Source organism: Pantherophis guttatus, chromosome 5 (genome assembly GCF_059756535.1).
Source record: "Pantherophis guttatus breed Tessera chromosome 5, ASM5975653v1, whole genome shotgun sequence".
In the NCBI taxonomy this organism is placed as follows: Eukaryota; Metazoa; Chordata; class Lepidosauria; order Squamata; family Colubridae; genus Pantherophis; species Pantherophis guttatus.
In genome coordinates this window covers 96559304-96582174 of record NC_142067.1, presented here as the reverse complement: position 1 = coordinate 96582174, position 22871 = coordinate 96559304, and the positions used below count along the sequence as shown (strand labels likewise).

At 38.3% G+C, this 22871-nt stretch overlaps 1 protein-coding gene across 1 annotated transcript; it reads right to left on the bottom strand.

Annotated features, from left to right (window-relative positions):
* Positions 1-167: 167 nt before the first annotated feature.
* IL18RAP (interleukin 18 receptor accessory protein) lies at positions 168-19900 on the bottom strand. Its single transcript, XM_034420536.3, has 10 exons — positions 19751-19900; positions 16758-17028; positions 15442-15619; positions 14214-14388; positions 11504-11572; positions 9114-9228; positions 7622-7779; positions 6533-6673; positions 1602-1772; positions 168-621 (listed from the first exon to the last, which is right to left on the bottom strand). The coding sequence occupies exons 1-10, from the start codon at positions 19818-19820 to the stop codon at positions 254-256; spliced, it is 1716 nt and encodes a 571-aa protein (XP_034276427.2). The 5' UTR covers positions 19821-19900; the 3' UTR covers positions 168-253.
* Between the last annotated feature and the right edge of the window lie 2971 nt (positions 19901-22871).

Sequence of the window (22871 nt, the reverse complement as noted above, 5' to 3'; positions counted from 1 at the left end):
GTTTGTTTGTTTGTTTAATGGGCTTTATTTTTAAAAACAATTGGTAAAATGGATGGCAACATGCATAGAAGTACAACTTTCAGAGATTTAGTTTAAAGCAATCATATTATAAATAAAATGCAAATGAATCTTTCTCAAATTCCCAACGCTACCATCTAATAATCATTTATAGCTGTGGAGAGTTTTGAACTAGTGAGCTATGGCCTCTACAGTATTATACTCTACTTGCTCAACCTTTGTTTCTCATTTTCTGTTACCAACACCAACGCTTGCTGATGGGAAATGAAGGCCACTTGTCCACGGCACTGTTGCTGAGTTTCACTGGCAAGTGATATCGTAATTTCTTCCAGAACTGCTTATTAGCTGAAGGGGAGGTAGATGTTCTCCAGGTAACCCTGGGCAAAATCCTGAGGGCTTTCTTCACCTTAGGAGATAATGAAGGTGGCTCCTGAAAAGTCTCAACCTGTATTAGGATGGGTTTCATTGTTTTATCTTCCAAGGCAGTGTTGATTGCTGCTTCAAGTTCAAAGAGAGCTTGGCTATTCTTAGCGTAGTTTGGACTCAAAATGACGATGACCCGCCTGCTCTTTTTCATGGCACTTACAATGTCATCAGTATAGGCTGGCAAAAGAGGGCATGATTAATAACATACTTTATTTCTTTTTTCATGTCTTTGAAACTATGCCTTGAACTAGAGGTATAGAGCAGTATAAAATTCAACCAAAACAATAAATTCTGAAAAAGCAAGCTAATTAAATCTGAGAAGTAAACAAAATGAAACTCTTCCTTCTTTGCAACTCATCTACTGTGTCTAGGTCAGGAATGAGTCTGTATTTTTTGTATTTTCCACTGACCAATACCGTCAATGATTTTTACAGAATCAATGTATTTTATTCAAACAGGTCAAATCTTAGTAAACATGATTTTGGTTTGGGTTTGATTTTACAGACAATCCTCAATTTACGACCACAATTGAACCCAACGTTTCCATTGCTAAGTGAGACAATTGGGAAAGGCCATTTTATGACCTTCCTTGCCACACTTCTCAAGAGAATCAATGTAATTGTTAAGTTACTAACACGGTTGTTAAGTGAATCTGGCTTCCCCATTGACTTTGCTTGTCAGAAGGTCGCAAAAGGTGATCACATGACCCTGAGACACTGCAACTGTCATAAATATGAATCAGTTGCCAAGCATCTGAATTTTTATCACATAATCATGGAGATGCTGCAATTTTCGTAAGTGTGAAACAATCCTAAGTCACTTTTTTCAGTGCCACTCTAACTTCAAACGGTCACTAAATAAACAGTTGTAAGTCGAGGACTACCTGTACTTGCAAATGATGCTTTGTTTAACATTAGGCTGTCGCTTTTCTACCAGGGGTGGGTTCTACTTACCTTTACTACCGGTTCACAACAGGACCGCATGTGCAGATCGCCGATGATGACATCCGGGGCAGAGGGCGGGGTCTCCTGCCGGTTTTACTACCAGTTCTTGAGAACTGGTCTGAACCGGGGGCAACCCACCACTGCTTTCTACCATGAAAGTATTGATTCAGCTATTTTATTTTAGCTATTGCATGAAATCAAAGAAAATAGTACCTCCGCCTGGAAGGATGTCTCTTTCTGTGAGACATAGTTTATATCCATAATCATGTTCTAAAACGAGTGGAAGAAATTCTAGAGCTAACTGCTCCTCGGGACATGGTTCTTGGTTGGCTTCAATGAATTCCGGTTTTGCATAGGAGACAAAAGCATCAAATTCCTTCCAATCTAAAAATAAATGAATTAATTAAAATAACAACGATGGAAAGAAACAAATGGGCATTAAAACTTAAAAAGGAGGAAGGAAAGGCAAAAGAAAGGAGAAGGAAAGGAAAATCTTTTTTAAATCAGGGCGATGGAGAGAAATCTTTTGCTTGAATTGGCCACTACCACCATGTATAGTCAGACAATGCAAGGAAGGAGATCAGGAAAAGCAGAGATATTCTGGCAACAGTGTGCCTGTGCATGCCTGATTGTATATGGATGTATTATATGAGTCTCTCTATGTGTGTAAGTGTGTATAAGAAATAAAAACAGCCACCATAGCTAGGATGTCTTTTCATACCAAAACTGTATTAAATGTTGTGTTAGACAAACTATCCTACATATATAGATGAACTATACTCAGTGGGTTGATGAAATGAGAACACTGAACTAGGTCTGGATTTCAACTTCTTTTTATACAGAGCCTCCACTATCTTACTTAATTCTTGTTATGAAAATAAAATAGTAATAAAAATAAAATAAAAAATTCCTATCTCTCACACAAAATTAACGTGTTTTCTTATTCTAATTCCTTGTTTACAAAATCTTGCTCATGAAAATAACACTGAAGTAACAAAAGAAAATTTCATAACTATCAAACAAATATACATACTTCTTCTTTCATACAAACTATGTATCTGCCGTGGTTAGAATGCAGTATTGCAGGCTAATTCTGCTGACTGCTGACATCCTTAAGAGGTCAGTAAAATGAGAACTCAGATTGTTGGGGGCAATATGCTGACTCTGTAAACAGGTTAAAGAGGACTGTAAAGCAATATGAAGTGGTATTGCTACTGCAATACCAGAAACAATATCCAGAAGTCATAATTTGCCCACAGCAACATTGTGCATTACTGGACAAAGAGGGCATTAAACCAAGGTTTCTGCAATTTCAGTCAAGCACTCTATGATGCCACAATATTCTTTTGATTTAAAATATGCTGATCTATCTCACTGGAGAATTGTACCATTTTTTCATTTTACCAGCAGAGGCTGCTCTAAAACAAATTCTGTAAGCCATCTGAGCCATGAATTAATTATTGCATCAATATTCTTAATTCACTATTGGTCACAAATTCTGATCTTGGAGCATTTTCTTATAGAAAATGAAGCAATTCCCATATCTAGGCTAAAGTACAGCAGAACGTGTTAATTAGGCATACAGCACCAGTGCTTGGAAATTGAGGACAGAAAATTTATGGACGGCAATTTGTAACACACGAAAATCAAACCATTTTATATTGACTGTGTAAGAATCTTGTGCAAATAAGATATTACCGAACAATTATGATTGCTATTTATTAAATGTATTATGGATACCCGCTCCAAAATTTATCCAAACATAAATTATAAAACTTAAAAGCATGAAAAAAACATGGCAGCCTAGACTAAAAATAAGCATACTAATAAAAAAACAACAGGGATTTCACGGACACACTAACTCAAGGCCTGAGCACAGAGCCAAAATCTTAAAATCCTTCCAGAATCTGGGCACCAATCCTATCTCTGGAGGGATGCAGCTCCAGCGAGAACACTTCCTCAATCCCACAAGATCTGGGGTGAAATGCTCCAGTAGTGATGGCGGTGGGTGGTTCGGAGAACCGGTAGCAAAAATCCCTGCATCCCCCCCACCCCCATGCCCAGCTGAGCCGCACGATCATCAGAGGCTTTTTTTTTTACTTTTAAAAGCATTTTTTCTACAACCTCTTCGGCCAAAAAAATGCTTTTAAAAGTAAAAAAAAAAGCCTCTGATGATCGTGCGGGTCAGCTGGGATCTTCAGAACCTTTTAAAAGCATTTTTTCTACAACCTCTTTGGCCAAAAAAATGCTTTTTTAAAAAAAATTTGATTTATATGCCGCCCTTCTCCGGAGACTCAGGCAGCTTACAATGTGTTAAGCAATAGCCTTCATACTTTTGTATATTTATACAAAGTCAGCTTATTGCCCCCACAAACTGGGTCGTCAATTTACCTACCTTAGAAAGGATGGAAGGCTGAGTCAACCTTGAGCCGGGTGAGAACTTACAGTAATTGCAGACAGCTGGTGTTAATCACAATGCTTTTAGTCTGCTGAGCCACCAGGCCCTTTTAAAAGTAAAAAAAAAAAAAAAAGGTGGCCACGCCCACCCAGTCACATTACCCCCCCTACCAAGCCACGCCCACAGAACTAGTAGTAACAAATTTTACATTTCATCACTGCACAAGATGATAATATTTAATGGAGAGGTGTGAAGTGCATCCATTCTGCCTAAATGTACCACACAGGCAGAAACAATTGGAGATAGGCAATTCCTCAAATAACATAGACCTATGCCATGAAGAGCTTTATAAGAAACAACCAGCATTTTGAATTGCACCCAGAAGTCAACTGGCAGCAAACATAGTTCATATTGCAGTAATAATACATGGCCATAAGAACAAACGCCTGTTACCATCTGTACTGTTGCATTTTGAATCAGCTGTAGTTTCCAGATGAGCAATTCCATTTAGAACACATCTACAGTATAAGATTCATATTCTTCTTAATCCTATTTCTTTACCACACAGTTTGGACCATTGGTGACTTTTCTAAGTTTCAAGAAGTAGTTCAATCAGCCTTAATCAACCTGGTACTCTGCAACTACATTAGGCTTCAACTTGCAGAATTCACAGCCATCTGAAGTTTTAACATAACTAGGTAGTACTCAGTTGGAGATGTATAATAAAGGAAAAAGTGATTTAAATCTACATCAGAGCCTGATAGTATATTTTTGAACTGATCTACGCTATGTAGATATATTTGATTCAAATTCCTCCTTATCTCTGAAATTTAGAGCATGAACTTTTCAAACTGGTGAGTTTTAAGCAAAAAAATGTCATGCTATTGCTATGTATTTATGCATGTGGATGTATGCATATTATGTGCATGTTTGTGTGTAAAAATTATCGCTGTAATTTTTATCTTTCACTTTTTAATTCTGTACATTTTTAATTCAACAGATCACAAATGAGCGTTTGTTCTACCTTCACAGCTAGATTATCTTTTAAAAAATTCAGAATTGCTTGACAATAAGAACACAAGAAAAGAAATGTTTTTAGCTACCAGCTCCTTTCAGGTATCCTAAAGTTTATTATATAACTCACTTTTAAAACTCATCATACACTTTAATTAGAAAAACAGCTATATAGAAAGTTTTATCTTTAGCTTAAAAATGAGAAAGAAACTTTTAAAACAAAGGATCAAAAAAGGGTGGAGGGTCGAAAGTCTTTTTTTTTTTTTTTAGAAAATGAACATTTTGACCTACATTCATTTCCTGAATTTAATACCTCTGTGGTAAACCAGTATTAAAAACATCTTAGTTAACAGGATTCTGTAACAGCCGCTATACATTCCTCTAGGGCAGTGATAGCTAACCTTTTTCTCACCATGTGCTGAAAGCATGCACACGTGCCAGCACCCATAATACAATGCGCCCCGCACATGCATGCATGACCCCCCTGCGCATGTGCATGTGATCCTCCCATGCTCCCTGCCCCTCACACCCCATTTTGGGCCTAGTAGGCCTCCCTGCAGCCTCCTGGGCCCAAAAATGGGCCATAGGGAGTGAGTGCTGCTCCCTCCCGCACTCCCTCTGCCCCCTACGCATGATCCCCCCTGTGCATGCGCACACAACCCAACACATGCTTGCACATCTCCCGCATGTGTCCTGCCCCTCACGCATCCCAAATATCAGCTAGCTGGCGGGAGGTGCACACCCATGCATGGTGGAGCTGAGCTGGGCGATAGCTTGCGTGCCCACAGAAAGGGTTCCGTGTGCCAGATGTGGCACACGTGCCATAGGTTCACCATCACAGCTCTAGGGTATCTCCATAGCAATTCTTCCCTCATTCTTCTTTCTCTTTCTCCAATATTTTTATGAAATCTGCCCAGTGTTTCTCTATGGTCTCTGTTTTTAAGATTGAAGTTCAATTACAGTATTTTATTTGTAGTTTTTAATTTTGTTCATTGAAGTCGAACAATAATATTTGAAATGTTTGAAAGTTGAAGCTTCGATCAAGTGAATTCAATAAAAGAAATGGAAAAAATGAGTTCATCAGATTTTTCTGATGACTTTGATAAAGAGTTGCTTCCTGTGTATTTGAAGGGATTACGTCAAGTTTTAAGAAACGTGGGTGTGTGCAGTGTTTTGGTTTGGGCTTTTTTTTTTTTTTTGGTACAGCCTGATTCATACTGAAAATTCCATCTTCCTAGGACTGACTTTCTCTAATTTTCCTTTACCATATCTGATTGATGAAATAGCGAAGGGCTTATTAATAATCATTTCTTTCCAAATGATGACTAAACCCTACTATTTGAATTCTATAGATTGTGTTGAATATTGTTACAGTATACCTCTGCATTGGGAATGGGGGCAAGAGATTTGAAACATGGTTTCTTAAGTTTCAATCTAATATTTTATTCACTGGGTCAGGAGAGATGCTTAATTCTACAACCAGGGATTCTCATAAAAATGAATATTTTGTATGCATTGTATTAGTATTCAATATTTGGGAATGGGTTGCTGAGATCCCTGTATGTCAAATTAAGATACTTAGAAACAATGGGTGAGGTAGGAGCAAATATAGGTAAGGTGGGGAGAGAGAGACAGAGAGAGAGAAAGAACTGATAAGAACCAGTAATATTGACCAATCTTCTACCATTAGTAAATTGACCAATAAATGCTATTGTAAATCAAATATACTTACCACTCAGAGTTTCATCTTTGGCTAAGTAATTCCGATAGAGTAATACAAGTTCAATCCAGTGCCTATAAACCAATAGGCCTCCTGAAACCACTGCAAGTAGTGTTATAATAGTGCCACACAAAGTAAGAAAGAAAAGAATTGCTAAAGAGAAAAGAGAAATAGATAAAACATAATACAAACTTAATGATGAAATTTATGATTAACAGTAAAGTTAAAGGTGAAATATAACAGTTGGGAAAAGATGCAATGGATGGTGACCTGAACTTGTCCATTGAAGAAATAGATGTATTTCAAAGAGCAATAAATTTTGTTTGATTGAAGAATGACATGTTTACAACACAGAAGGTAGTTCTATTCAGGTGCATCAGCAAACTGTACTTCCATTCATATAAACATCCAAAATTCTAAACTTTTAGAGGTGTCCATGAAAGCCTAGACTTAAGACTTTAAACTCTTCTATTTTAGGCAAACAGTTAGAAGATCTAAATCCACTTAGATATCTTTTGTGGATTGGAATTTCTTATTTCTTCAGTACTAGATTCCCGCCAATTTAATGCAGCCTGAATTTCACCAATTACCATGCCAACATCTGAGAAAAGACATAAGAAGTGCAGTGGCTTGCTTTTCTGTCGGGGCTTTTGGGAAGGAAGAGAAAATCACAAGAAGTTGCTGAATTTCTCTAGAAACAATTAAAAGTATGGCAAGTTGTTGATGCCTTAGAATGCCAATTAGTTATTCCTCAGATTTCTGATGTGCTGAAGATAAAACCTAAAGTAAACTAAGTAAACTTTAGTTTACTTAAGAGTAAACTAAATATATCACCACAGTATAGTTAATGTTGTGATGACAGTTGTTCATGAGCTTCTCAAGGAGTCTTAATTTCCTTCAAGGAAGATTAAATAATTTTATCCAAGATAAATATAGGACAGCACAAGAAACTGGAACTGTTTTTATAATAGGAAATTGAGGCTAAGGCTCATGAAATTCATGTAGGTGTTTACTCCATAGCATAATAGGTCAGGAAACCAAAAAAAATGTTAATGAGGTCAAGTAGAGAAGTGATATTATCTTAGTGGTTTGACATTTTACCTTTTTCTGTTTGCCTCTTAAGTTTGATCACTCCAGTAGCATTCCCAATAGAATTTTGGGCCAAGCAGATGAAGTGGCTGTTTAGATCGTCTTCAGTTACTTGGATCAGTTTGAAGGTAAGAATAAAGATTTGTCCATCCAGTCCCTGTGGATGAATTCTAAAAAGAATAATGCTCTCATCAGTCATGCTCCCATCCATGTGCAGACATTTGCAGCTTTTCATGATACCAATGAAGAAATATTTTAAATATGTATAGAGGACTCTTACTATGTCGGATACAAAAAGAATAAAAAATTGTAGCAGTCACATCTACCAGTTTCACATTGAAACTCTTGGTGTTTTTTTTTAAACAAGAAACAGCTCTATTTATGGTTGGTCAACATGGTCTTCCAGAAGCCACCTTACGAATCTGCCACTCAGGTACTAATATGTTTCTTCTATAACCCATCTTTCCAGTAAGAATCTTAACATGCGCTGCACTGACCCACTTTATATTAATTCCCCCAATTCCTATAGCTAATTCATGCGTTACAGATTATACACAACTGATTGAATAAAGTCAGTGAAAAATTAAACCCCAAACAAGCTTGCTAAACTCAATGACTAATCTTAGGAAAAGTCATGGACCGAAAATCAAACAAGCCACATTAGGATTTAGCAAGTTATGAACTGAGGGATGATGCACTTAAAAGAAAGAGAGAGGGAGGGAGAGAGAAGCATAATAGGCCACAATCCTATGCTTCTGATCCTATAATTTGCAAGTTCTAGTTTCATAATCTACCTACTAAAACATGCTGACATTTGCATGTTCATATACCTTTCTGCTTGCTATATTTATTTGCAAGTATAATAAATGAGCAAGCAAAAAACGCAAAGTCCTTTTTAACCCCCTGCAAAAACAAAAGCAGGATTAAAGATCCACAGAATGGGGCAAGTTAAAGAAGACTGAGATGGCAATAGAGAATGTACTGGATAATTTTAAAAAAATTGTAATTTCATCTGCAGTGTCATAGTGGCAAATGTATGAGAAGACATATATTTTATGTCTGAGATATAGAACAATTTCCATACTGAGAACCACATTTTGTCTTTGAATAACATGTCATGTGTCATGCCCCAAAAACTTGTGATGGGATTAAAATTCTTCCTTCCTTCCTTCCTTCCTTCCTTCCTTCCTTCCTTCCTTCCTTCCTTCCTTCCTTCCTTCCTTCCTTCCTTCCTTCCTTCCTTCCTTCTTGTCTGTCTGTCTCTCTCTCTGTGTGTGTCTCTCTCTGTCCCTTCCTTCCTTCCTTCCTTCCTTCCTTCCTTCCTTCCTTCCTTCCTTCCTTCCTTCTTGTCTGTCTGTCTCTCTCTTTCTGTGTGTCTCTCTCTGTCACTTTCTTCCTTCCTTCCTTCCTTCCTTCCTTCCTTCCTTCCTTCCTTCCTTCCTTCCTTCCTTCCTTCCTTCCTTCCTTCCTTCCTTCTTTTATTTCAAACATTTTCTTTCCCTACCTCTCTTGCTTTATCAGTTGCTTGCTTTTACTGGTTTCTTGGTGCCACTCTAGTGAGGAGGAAACATTCATCTCAAAACCAAATTGTGCTTTACACTCAAGATCAATCGGTTGACCTAAAAAAAAAAAAAGATGAGGGTGGGGGGAAAACAATATGCATATTTTCTATGGATCTCAAAATATTTTAGAGTAATTTTCACATGGTTATGAGATTCTTTATATACAACTTGAAAATTCACAGGTTATTAATATTAAGTAGCGTATACCAAGGGTCTTCAAAAAATAACACATGTAGCTATGGACTTTTTTACACAAAAACAAATCCTGTTGCATCTTAAAGACTAATATATTTATCATTGTCATTAGATTTCATCACACAGCACTTCCAATCTATCTTTCATGCATTTGGTGGAAAGGAGGTGATACTGAAGCACATAGGATAATAATTATATTAGACGTGTGCGTGTGTAAGTCTTGATTCCTAGCAACTGCTTGGACAGTTGCAGTTTTCTTGGCAAGGTTTTTCAGAAGGATTTTCCATTTCTTGCCTTCTATGGCTGTGAGGTGTGAATGGCTTCATGCCTAAAATGGGACTAGAATTTACAATCTTCCAGTTTGTAGCCTGATGCCTTACACCAAACTGTCTTTCTCCTATTAGGTTTTAATAGTGACATATTTGAAAAATGTTGCATTTAATATGATAAATGTGTGTGTTCTAATGTAATGCTACAGATACATATTAATTAGAGCAAATTGCTATAGAATAATAATCTGTACATTCCTATTATGGTATGTGGAAATGACCTTAGGACAGGGGTCAGCAATCTGCGGCTCTGGAGCCACATGTGGCTCTTTCACCCTTCTGGTGTGGCTCCCTGTCACTCAAAATATGTGTCGCAACCGCCAAGGTGTGACACCCATCGGCACACAATTTATTGAGCTTTTCAACCCCCAGTAGGCCAACCATGGATAAATCCAAGTAAAGAAAAGTTTCAGAAGAAAACAGAACATTTAATTCAACTACATATGCTAGTTTTGTGACCGCTCAAGAAATAGGCACGGGAAGGGTTTTGTGGCTCCTGGTGTTTTCTTTTCTGTGGGAAATGGGTCCAAATGGTTCTTTGAGTGTTTAAGTTTGCAGACCCCTGCCTTAGGAGATAGGAGATAGGATGAAGAACTGCAGATGGCAATGGTCAGATAAGGATGAAGAGCTGCAGATGGCAATGATCAGATAAGAGGCCACAGATAAGAGGCCACAGAAATAATGGGACATGGCAAACATCTCAGAAGGGACTTTCCATAGTTTTATGGACTGTAAAGATGAAAAGTACTTTTGGACTTGCAAAATTATCTTATGTAAACTGACAATGAAGATATTAGTACTCTAGGTTCTTGCCTGAGCTACCTTAAAGGGCGAACAACCCCACAAATCAGAAAGTAAAACATCTGCCATTTTTAAAGAAAAAAATATGTTGTACATAGATAGGGGCAAGAAGGATGCCAAAAGGGACCTTTGAATGAGGAACTGGTCAACTAAAATGTCTGCAGAAAAGGCACTAACCTATATTTTAACCAGTGACCACAAGGGTGGGCTTCAAAAATTTTAGCAAGGGGTTCTCTCTTGCTGGGTGGGTGTGGCCATGGTGGACGTGGCCTAGTCAGCCTCCTGCACCATGGCGGGTGGGGGGATGTTTTTGCCCTCCCTGGGCTCTGGAGGTTTTCACCATTTCTGGCCTTCCCGAACTTCCAGTAGGCCCATTTTTCACCCACCCTGAGCCTCCGTGCACATCCAAAATGGGCCACGTGGGGATTCCTGGGAGGGGAGGGGTGGGTGGTGCCAGCCAGGAGTGGGATTTGGGGTTTCTCCGGACTGCACAGAATCTTAGCTAGAGGTTCTCCTGAACCCCTGCGAATTCCCAGCAGCCCACCCCTGGACTCCCCTTTATTACATTTAGCATTTCAAAATCTAAAAAAAAAAGTTTTCGCCAGAAAGATCATAATAGTTAAGGCTCAAATACATTTAGGGCTTTAAAACATAATGTCCAGCCCTCGAAATATCTGGTAAAATATTCTTGAATCCATACATTGCAATAGTTCTATCAAATGCATATCATTAAGCTGCAGTCATTAACTGGTGAATGTACATATGGGAACCAGCTGGGAGTTAGAATAAATTGTAACTTTTCTCCAACTTTTCAGAATAGAATCCTGCTGTTTTGCTAAAGCGATAGACAATCTGAAATTTATATCATAAAATAATTAATCCAAAAGTACCCACAGCTAGTCCGTTTTTGCTAAAATTAAGCTTTATCTTAGAGTGGAATGCAGTCAATGTAAGGTACCTATTATCTCATAGGTTGCAAAATAAATGTGAAAATTTAATTATCTTACCAATTTCTACTTCAAGGATCATCCCATCATTGGGATTCAAAACCTTTGGAGGATGGATAGTGTCTTTTGCTAAAACACGAAAAACTGTGTGTTAGGAGTTTAAAAATATATATGAAATAATAGAAAATACGTGTCGCTTGGGTTTTAGATTTTGGCAGTGGTTTGCTCTCCAAGCTTGTTTCAATTTAGTTTCTAAACATTTCATTATCAGACTAGGTAACATCATCAGCAGGATTTTCTTGGCCTATTCCTCTTTAGCTTATATATGTCTTGTGCGCCAGTATGGTCAGTTGGTCGTGTGACTGGTTGCTCATTTGGAGCCATCAAAGTTGCAACAAACTTTCTCAGTTCTATTGAGAAGGAACAAAGATCATTGGCCATGCCAACACCACCACACCAGCGGTGGGTTCTAACCAGCTTTACTACTGGTTCTCTTTGTCATGCGCTTCACATGTGATCGCCTCTTTGTGCACACGCTTCGCCCACGATCACGTTATGAATCTGCCCAGCTGAGGTGTGGCAATCCATTCTGCCGCACTATCAGCTGGGCTAAAAAAGAAGAAATAAAAGGTAAGAATAACACAGGGGCGGGTGAACAAAGCCGAACAAAGAGAACCGGTTCGGTGACGTCATATCGTCACCGCTACCGGCTCGGCTGAACCGGGCCAAACCAGGAGGAACCCATCACTGCACCACACACATGAATGTATTGAAGCCTGGTAAAGGAGCAATTAACAAGCTTATTGATTTATATCCAGCATATGACTGGATATAAATCCAGCATATGAGCCGAAGAGTTATTTCCATAAACCTGATAGAAAACAGACTTTTGAAATCAAGCAGAGAGCAAAGAAAAACAATTTGCTTATATAAAATAAAAATAATGATTTTCAGAGTATTCCCTACTAATGGAAAAAATTTTCCCTGTCCAGTCATTTCTGACTCTAGGGGTTGATGTTCATCTCCATTCTTGGTCGAGGGAGACAGCATTGTCAGAAGGCATGTCTGTGGTCATATGGCCAGCATGACTATACTGTAAGCCAGGGGTCCTCAAACTTTTTAAACAGGGAGCCAATTCACAGCCCCTCAGATTGTTGGGGGGGGGGCAGATCAGCTGGGTGGGCACGGCTAGGTGGTCTTGGGTCTAGGTGGGCATGGCTAGGTCATGTGACTAGGTGGACGTGCCAATTTAACAGTCCATTGAACAATGCACACAAATTAAACTTTAATTTGTTTTGCTCCTGGGGGGTTTTTATTTGCTTTTGTTTGCATGTTGCTTTTTTGGTTGCCTTTTCTTTTTACTAGATCGTTTTTTCAGTTGTTTAGGAGTCTAGTAGGTCTACTTACTTAGTGAAGTAGTGAGGTCCACTTCCTGAAGTGGACCTAAGTGGATTTAGGTCCACTTCAGGAAACTCAGTTTTGCAGCAATTCTTCTCAGCCCCAAGGAGCTTAAGAAATATCTCCTCTCTCTCTCTCTCTCTCTCTCTCTCTCTCTCTCTCTCTCTCTCTCTCTCTCTCTCTCTCTCTCTCTCCCTCTCCCTCTCCCTCTCCCTCTCCCTCTCCCTCTCTCTTTCCTTCTCTCTCTCTCTCTCTTTCTCTCTCTCTTTCTTTCTCTCTCTCTCCATCTCCTTCTGTCTCTGTTTGTGTCTCTCCCTCTCTGTGTCTATCTCTATCTATCTGGACTCAGGGGAGGTGAATTTTTGCCCATTTTTTTGCCTCCTGGGGCATCTGTGTGCCCCGTTTTTCAGCCCCCCCCATCTCCAGAAGCATTCTGCAGGCCAAAACCAAAAACGGTCTGTTTTCACCCAGTTTTTTGCCTCCTTTCACCCACCCCCCCACCTCCAGAAGCATTCTGCAGGCCAAAATTGTTGGGCTTACCTTTCGGTTCCAGCCCACAGGGCTCCTGAAGGCAAGTCCTGTGCTCTGCTGAAGGGTGGGTGGGGCGATGTGGGCAGGGCAACTTTGTGGTCCTGCGTGGGCCGGATTAATGGCTTCGGCCTGCGGGCCATAGTTTGAGGACCCATGCTGTAAACTGTTACTTTCCCATCAAAGTGATACCTATTTATCTACTCACATTTGCATCCTTTCAAACTGCTAGTGGGCAGGAAATTTCCTAGTCTTCTTACACAAATACACACACACACACACACACACACACACACACTTCAAGACAAGTGGCATATCAAGGTTTAAATTGATGTTGTTCCTTTAACAGAACTTTTTCCATATGATATATAGACTTTCCACTGAGATTATTTTAGCATGCATAATTGGGCTGCCATAATAATCTGCAATAGCAGATTAGCTCCATCAATCTTAAACAAGAATTATTTGAATGCATTCTTGTGAAGTTTTCCAAAATAAAATTAGATCCATTTTGAAAAAGAAGTGCAGTCAGTTATTTATTTATTTAATTATCACATAAATCTCATTTTTTTTCATTCTTTTTTAAAGTTTATAAAACACATGTTTGTATCTTCTGAGTATATTTCTTTAAGGGAATGTCATAACTGCTTAGACCAGACAGGAATGACAAAGCTAAGCAAATAATTCAAATAGTAATTGAATATTACTATATAATGATAATTTAACAAAATTAAGAAACTCAAAATAAGTCTGATATAGTATATCTTAACACCTATTTCACTGCCAAAATGTAACACATTCTATGAAATGATTTTTTATGCTGAATTATGTATAGTGGACTTACAGATAACATGCACATTCAGTATTGTTCTCATTTTCCATTGTATACTGTGGTCAGTCAACATGTAATCACAAGTATAAGTACCATTATCTTTATCATACACAGAACGCAGCACTAGTTTATCATGGTAGAATTGTAGGCCAGGTCTTTTCTTTTTAAGTTCTAGTTGTATTCCATTCTACAAGAAGATAAAGATGAACAACTCAAATATTATGATAGGGTAAAACATACAAATTCTCAAGTTAACCACCAGATACTTCATAGCAACTGGTATTCTGATCCTCAAATGAATTACAAAACTATCATGATTATCCATCATGAAGGGTGTGATTAAATAACTTTGGGTGAAAAAAAGTTTTAATTTGTTTTTTTTTTTCTGCAATAGCCTTCCCTATACCAGTGGACTCCAGATATGTGGTATTCCAGTTAATATGAATCCCAATTTGGTTTGGGCCGTACTGGCTAGGAACTGCACAAATTGTGATCCATTATAACCAAAGAGTGCCAGATTGTGAAATCCTATTCTACATGAAACGAGATCCTACAACCTTCTCCATCCCACCTTTCCAATAGCAATTAGGAATAGCACTTAGACTTATATACCACTTCACAGTGCTTTACAGCCCTCTCTAAGCAGGGTCAACATATTGCCCCCAGCAAACTGGGTCCTCATTTTACAGACCTCAGAAAGACAGAAGGCTGAGTCTGCCTTGAGCTGGTGAGCATCGAACTGCTGGCACAGTGGTGGGTTTCATTTACCTTTGCTACCGGTTCGCTCACACATGCATAGAGCGTATTTGATGACATCCAGGAGGGTGGGCGGAGCCTCCCGCCACCACTACTACCGGTTATCCTGAACCGGGGCAAACCGGTAGCAACCCACCACTGTGCTGGCAGATGGAATAATTAGCCTGCAATACTGCATTCTAACCACTGCACCAACAATTTTAACTCTTAAAATTAAATTAAAATTAAATGATTTTATGTTTTCCCAACCAGTAGCAGCCTGACTTTGGCTAATCTTGAACGTACACCCAAGTACTCACAAGATCCAAACTTGACAGGGAATGTTAGGGTAAAAGGTTAAACTGGGAGGTCAAAGAAAAGATTCCAGTAGGAATAATGACAAACAATCTCTCTATAGTTTTTCAAACAAATCAAAGCTATTTGTTGTGAAATGCACAGCAATTGAATGGACTCAAAGGAGTCATTACCTTAAAAAAAAACTTACTTTGTACCATTTCACTGATGATTGTGGAAAATTAGAGTAACAGTTTTTTCCTGGGCAACCAATAGATGTTCCTTGGTCCACAAAGAGATAAATGTCATTTCTGTTGTTAGCTGAACAATTAGCCATAATTTTTGTTTGAACATCTATTAAAATATTGACACATGGTGATATGTTATCCCTGTGTGACACAAAAAGAAATTTCAGGTGAAATAATCCAGAGATTAATTCTGTGCAGGAAATGAAAAAACAAATTGAATATATTGCTGAACCTGAAATGTACAGTGGTACTTCAGTACTCATCCTTAATTGGTTCCGGGAGATGAGTACCAAAACAAATTTTTCCATAAGGAATAATGTAGTGAATCACAAGGCAGCTGACACTGACAAGTTCTAGCTTGTGATGTACCAAACAACTGATGAGTACTGGACAATATTTTCGTGTTAAATTGCATTAAGTACCAAATTTTATGAGTTTCAAAGCAGTTGAGTACCATGGTATTATTAAAATCTTTGAAAAAAGGTTGTATTGATAATGTCCTAGTATATCCTAATATTGTAAAGGAGATTTTATTTATGGAAGAAATTTACACAAAGGTTGTGTAAGGTTTTGTGCCAGTTGATATGGCACAAAGCTGTATGAAAATTGTGAGCATCCCAGTTGTTTGAAAATTCCTGTTCATTATCCTATTAATGGATAGTTTAATATCCTGGCTTAAATTATCTTGTTCCAGAATTATATTATATAGTAGCAAATAATTCTTGAAGTTATGTGACTATGATCACACTATACAGCATCTGGGTATATTCTTAGTAGCTTCCATTCTAGTTCTGAATTATGATTAATATGAAAATGTTGTTTAAATAAAAATGTATGTTACAAAGAATTGGCTGTAGATCATATCAGATTAAAATAAAAGGCCTGATTGCTATTTATTGTAGACATTTGGTCTATTGGCATAATTAAAATAGTTAAATAATTTAATATTATTACAGACTGCACAAGGGAGGAGTTTGAGAACTCTTGGAGGAAGGAGGGTAGGTTATAATTTTATTTATTTATTTATTCATTCATTCATTCATTCATTCATTTTTCAAATTTATGTAGCTGCCCATGTCACTCAAAGGACTCTGGGTGGCATTGGAAAACTTGATCTATCCCAATTATTACTATTAATTCCCAGTTGTTTTTGAAATAAAGATAATTTCATGCTAAACCTTCTTCTACCACCACCCACAAATTGTATCCAAAATAATTAAGAAGTGATTGTTGGAATGGTATAACACTAGCAAACTAGAAGCTCATTCACACAACCAACCTTTTCATACAGATGTATATTCCAGAATGTTCAGTTAGTATTGGGTTAAACCAAAGTGAATTCCCCCAAGGAGTAGGATTGGTAGTTTTATCATTGAGGATCATAGTGGATCCTCCATCACTGGATTGCCGAAACCACGTCACATGATTTTCATAAAGAGGAGAATGGTTATAAATTGATGTAGTGTCTTCAGATGGCAGGTCACATGATACAATAAATTTGTGGTTGCTGATGGCTCTGTACCTCACATTGGTATGCTTTTTAAGGCAATCTGGGGAAAAAAATTAAAAAGTCAGTACTTTTTTAAAAAAACATTTAAACATTTTAAAATGTTTTTTTAACATTTTAGTTATTATAAGCATCCAGGAACATATGGAGGCCTTTGCTTTTGAGAAGCAATCAGTTTCTCAACTAGTAACAATAAGGCATCAGATTTGCCAGTGTGCGATATTTTATGAATTTCATTGCCAAGCACTAGTTCTACAGCCATGAATAAGATTAACTAGCTGCATTCCTTAGATCCTCTAAAACAGCTGGAAGACAAACCACAAAGACCTCTGATATCAAAACATTGACATATTCCCAAGCATCCATAGGTCCTGAAATAGCAGAAGTCCATTTAGCCTCACTCTATTGGAAAAGAAAATGCTTACACACATACACATACACACACAAAAGCATGCACATTTTTTATTTGATACTGAGTTTGGCAGCACATAAAAGGGTAAAAGAACCTAATTAAGACTCTCCTCCCAATTCTATAAGGGAAAGCCTAAAAGCCACCATTTGCCTGGTGAATCTATTTGAGGAGATTAAAAAAATTGGTACCAAGAAATGGGTTAAGGCCAATGTTCATAGAAATGATGAAATGAACTCCCCACAAACTATTCAGAGCAGCAGCATTTCAAAGAAAATTCTGCAGTTTAAAAAATACCACAACTATCTGTTGAAAACAGACTTTGGACTAAGATTAGAGTCTCTGCCTGATTCAGCATTCAGCATTAGTTCAAAGATTCCATAGATTCAACATATATTAAAGACATATTGATCTTCAATATGTCTTTAATATATGTTGAATCTATCAACTTCAATGTGATCAGCACTGATTGATAACATTTCTCCAGGACTTCTAATAGGAACGTCCAGAATGATCAGGAAATGTTGGGAATTAAACTCAGAATCTTTTTTCAGATAAAGTGTTTTCTTTGCATTGAATCTTTGAATTGAAATATTTTTATCATCAGCTGAAAAACGTGTATAGCTAACACATTTAAGAAAAGGTAACCCTTGTTTGCTATTCAAGACCAATTTTGATACTTTCAGAAGAGGATGGAGTTTTGAAGGGTGAATAATGGACAAGAATGTATGTATTCTTGAAAAGTCTTATATTGTTTATTGATATGCAGAATAAACTTTTGTAGCTAACAAGAAATATGCATATTCCTGTCCACTAACCTATGAAGCCTTCCCTATCTAGAAATCATTAAAATCTGCTTTTGTGAAAGATATAAGATCACGCTTTAGGTAGGAAAATATATGGCCCTGTCGGAGCTTGGGTCTGAGGAGGAGGACAAGACGGAGCTAGGGCCAATAGAGGAATGACCAGAGGAGCAGGACGAAGCAGTCCCAGATCCCTCAGGCCTGGAAAGATTTACCAGTGAAGGAGAGAGGATGTAGGATGACCTGGCAAGGATGGAGGGGAGACAGGCAGTGGACCAAATGAACAACGGAGCTCTGGCGATGAAAAATTACCTTCCCCCCCCCCACTGATCCCCAAACACGGAGAATGGAGAGGAGGCGGGATCAGTCCAGGGAAACCCAACGACTTGGGAGGAGGGTGCCCTGCCCCTCTTCACAAAGCTCACCTAGGAAATGAGATTTAAAGAGATGCTGTTGAGAAGGGCACTTGTCAGGAATAAGTGTTGTCTTTTTCCAGTGTCACATGCTGTTACCGACGTCTGGATACTTTGCTTGCCCTGTTTGCTTTGCCCTGCTTGTCTTGCCCTATTTGCCTTTCCCTGCTTGCCTTGCTTGCCTGGTCTGGCTTTGTGTGAGTTCGCAGCGACACACTTCTGCTCTGTCCCAGTGAACTCTCCCTGTGACGAGGACTCCTTGGAACCAAATTCCCTGAACTGTGGCTGCTGTCAGAACTGTGCTGCTCCTCTGGACTGATAGCAGCCATGAACTATTGGAGATGTGTTTAGAGCTTTGCTCCTAAACTTGCAGTGATTATGGGACTTTGGGGGGAAAGTTGGAGCAATAAAGGGGAGTTAAGCCTTCGTTCCAGCTGTGTTGCTTCTGTGCCCAGTCCCGGGTCACAAGGTATCACAATACCTTTAAAATCACAAACCCTTATAGCGGGGTCCCCAACCTACTACTGGACCTGGTTCGTAACCAGGCTATTCTGAAGTGATGAGTGAGCACGCACACATCCCCATTTGTGTGAGCAGCAGACAAGCGCAAATGGAGCGGTGCATGCTTGCTGGCCACTCATGCAGAATCAGGGGTGAAATCCAGCAGGTTCTGACAGGTTATGGAGAACCAGTAGCTGAAATTTTGAGCAGTTCAGAGAACCAGTAGCGGAAATTTTGAATAGTTCGGAGAACCAGCAGTGGAAATTTTGAGTAGTTCGGAGAACCAGCAAATACCACCTCTGGCGGGCTCCAGAGTGGGGTGGGAATGGAGATTTTGCAATATCCTTCCCCCAGGAGTAGGGAAGGAATGGGGATTTTGCAGTATCCTTCCTCTGGAATGGGGTGGGAATGGAAATTTTATCGTATCCTTCCCTGCCACGCCCACCAAGCCATGCCCACCAAGCCACACCACACCCACCAAGCCACATCCACAGAACCAGTAGTAAAAAAAATTGGATTTCACCACTGTGCAAAACCATTCTTCTCGCTGGAGAAATTGGGGGACTCTGCCTTATAGGAAAACTGAGAAAGTAATGTCAAACAATGAAGATTTGCAGTAAGTGTAATAACATAGCTTACCAGTAACAGTAATATCACCAGCTTCTGCTCTTGCCACAAACAATAGAAAGCACCAGAAAAAAATAAGCATTGTTGACTAAGTTTTCATTTCTGCAGTGTTGAATCTTTGGCAGTAAGCTCCAGTGGCAGACATTGAAACTCTTTTCATTACTGTGAAATAATCAAATATAGTGATCTGAAAATAATTTATTCCATACAGAAGCTACATGGAAAGTGTATAGAGGTAAGCAGAAATGCTTTGTGACATATTTCATAGTTACTTTATGGAAAGAGGTTTCTTCTAAAACATCTTTTTAAAACATGGGACCAGTAAAGTTCATAAAATCATAGACTCATAGGACTTGTTCTCGTTGTCAAAAAAATTCTTGTTAGTTTAACATTGGATTTTCCTCTGATGAGCTTGCATCCATTGCTTGTTGTCCTGCTCTCTGGTGCTTTGAAGAATAAATCAATCCCCTTTTCCCTGTGATAGTCCTTCAAGTATTGAAAGATAGCTATCATGTCCCTCCTAAGCCTTCTCTTTCTTAGACTAAACATACGTTGTTCCTTTAGCTGTTCATCAGATGGTTTAGCCTCTAAACCCCTTATAATTTTTGTTGCTCTTTTCTGCACTGATTCATAGCTACCACTGTCACTATTATATTAATTTTTAATATAGGGATTATATTTATAATGGCTATAAATAAGAAATTATAAAAATGCCAAATACAGTTTAAACATCTGGCTGTGTGACAATCCAACCATAATAATATAACGTGCATCTATTCTCTTTTATACTACCTTTTAATAAAATTTCAAAAGAAACATGGGGAAATATGGTTGATTTACAACTGAATGTAAGATTTTCTCCATGAAGCTTCTATGAATGAGACAGAATATAGAGCACAATAGAAGCTTCATTTGAACTGATTTCATTTGGGATCTGAGAAATAAAAACTACTACATTAGCCTAATTAACAGAGAAAATTTACTTAATGGAGATAATAGATTTATAGATATACTTAGTGAAACAAATCCAAAGACTTCTTAAGCCAACTACTTGCATTCAAATAAAAAGTTAATTTAAATAGTTAAATTAAGGCATTCAAAGGAAAGGAAACAAATATGTACATATTATTTGTGACATTTTTAAAAATGCTTAAATATTATTTGAGGTAGTGAATCTGAGAAATTGTAATTTGAAAAGGGATTATTTTCTGAATGAAAAATCTTACCTTTCGATCTTATCAGATGCAGTAAGTGTTGTGTTCTAAACGGAATTTCATATGCATATTTCCTTTTAATCAGCTTCCCTTACCTCAATGTCATCATTTCTTCCTCTTTTAGCAAGTCATGTTTCCGGCTTCATTTTGTGAGCAAGAGGGGAATCTGTATTTTCTCATTATACAATAAGAGCAGGCAAATATTCCTTCCCCAGATTTGCACTGATAGAAACTAACATACTTCAATACTGCCTATGATGATAAATTCTCCTTCCCTTATATGTGTCTTCTCTCTTGGCTCACAACACTCTAAAGTACTCCTTACTTTTGCTGGCAGACCACCTGAATAATTTATTTTTTAGATCTAGGTCTGAAGTAAGAAACCACAGTCATTGCTACTGTTCTGTACTGAGAACAATGTATGAGAGCGGATGCAACAACTACCATTGGTTAAATCCAGTTCACAAATGTGTACATAGTGACAAGACAGACACTGTCAATAAACCACAAACAGAACACACTGTCTTTAAACAAAGAGGTTTTTTTTAAATTAGATTTATATGCCGCCCTTCTCTGGAGACTCAGGGCGGCTTACCCTGCGTTAAGCAATAGCCTTCATACTTTTGTATATTTTATACAAAGTCACCTTATTGCCCCCACAACTGGGTCCTCAATTTACCTACCTTAGAAAGGATGGAAGGCTGAGTCAACCTTGAGCCTGGGGAGATTCGAACATGCAATAATTGCAGACAGCTGAATGTTAATAACAGGCTTTTAGTCTGTTGAGCTATCCAGGCTCCTGGACTATCACTAACCCTACATTTTTTGACCTATTTAATTTAATAACTCAAACATCTTAGGCTGGTTAGCTCTGAAACATTAACAATTTTTGAAAAAAATAAACCCAAACCAGGTTAATAATCCTGATAGTCCAGGCTAGATTGAGAAGAAAAAGAGGATAAATACGGGTAAAAGGCAATGATAAATCACTTCCCTGTTATCATGAAATACAGTGATATATCCTAGCAGTTAAGGCAGTTGTTATTTGGGTTCTTATTACCAGAGAGTGATGATACACTTCTCCCTGGAAAATGGTGAAGTCAAAAGCTTGACTGATTGATTGATTTATAAAATTTATTGGCTGCCCATCTTACCATAGGGTAATTCTGGGCGGCTTACTATCACATCTCAGTTAAAACATAAAATGTTAAAATCAAACTTTACAGCCAAGATTTGGGGAGGGTGGGGGCAGAGGGGGATCTGTTATTACTCAATGGGGAGGGTGGGGGGGGCAGAGAGCAGGGGAGAGAGGGTGGAGTGGTGGGGAGGTGGATCTATTATTACTCAATCAACTATCTCCACTGTGCTGATCCCCCACTGGGGCCCCAGACTGACTGGCACAACCACATCTTTAGGCCGTTACAGAAAGATAGGAGGGTTCTGGCTAACCTTACATTGTGGGGGAGGGGGGGCAAGATGTTCCAGAGGGCAGGAGCAACAGCAGAGAAGATTGTTTCATGAGAATAAGAATAGCCCATTTAGAAATCAGTCTGGGATTGTACATAAATTTCGCTTCAGAAGTGCACGCAAAGCACTGTAGCTGAAAAAAAAGAGGAAATTCACAATTCATATCTGATCAAACGGGATTTAGATAATTTGTAAAGATATGAGGATGGCAAAATAAAACAGCATAAGAACCTTAAACAACAGCACTAGAAATTCTCAGCAATTCTCTCTGTATGTATGTCTAATTAGCTAGTCAACTAGAATCCTGAAATCATCAGCAAAAAAAGCCATGCCATACATTGAAGTTGAATTTTTACCACCAGAGAAGGAGAAAAACACTTACACATTCACCCTGAGCAAGACAAAAGTTCTATGTATGTCAGATCATACAACTGGAACCAGGTTAGTTTTGT

Coding starts and splice junctions, on each gene's coding strand:
- IL18RAP (XM_034420536.3), bottom strand. CDS start 19,820: ATGCTTATTTTTTTCTGGTGCTTTCTATTGTTTGTGGCAAGAGCAGAA. Junction 17,029..19,750: donor TGGTGATATTACTGTTACTG/GTAAGCTATGTT, acceptor TTTTTTCCCCAG/ATTGCCTTAAAAAGCATACC. Junction 14,389..15,441: donor CATCAGTGAAATGGTACAAA/GTAAGTTTTTTT, acceptor ATCTTCTTGTAG/AATGGAATACAACTAGAACT.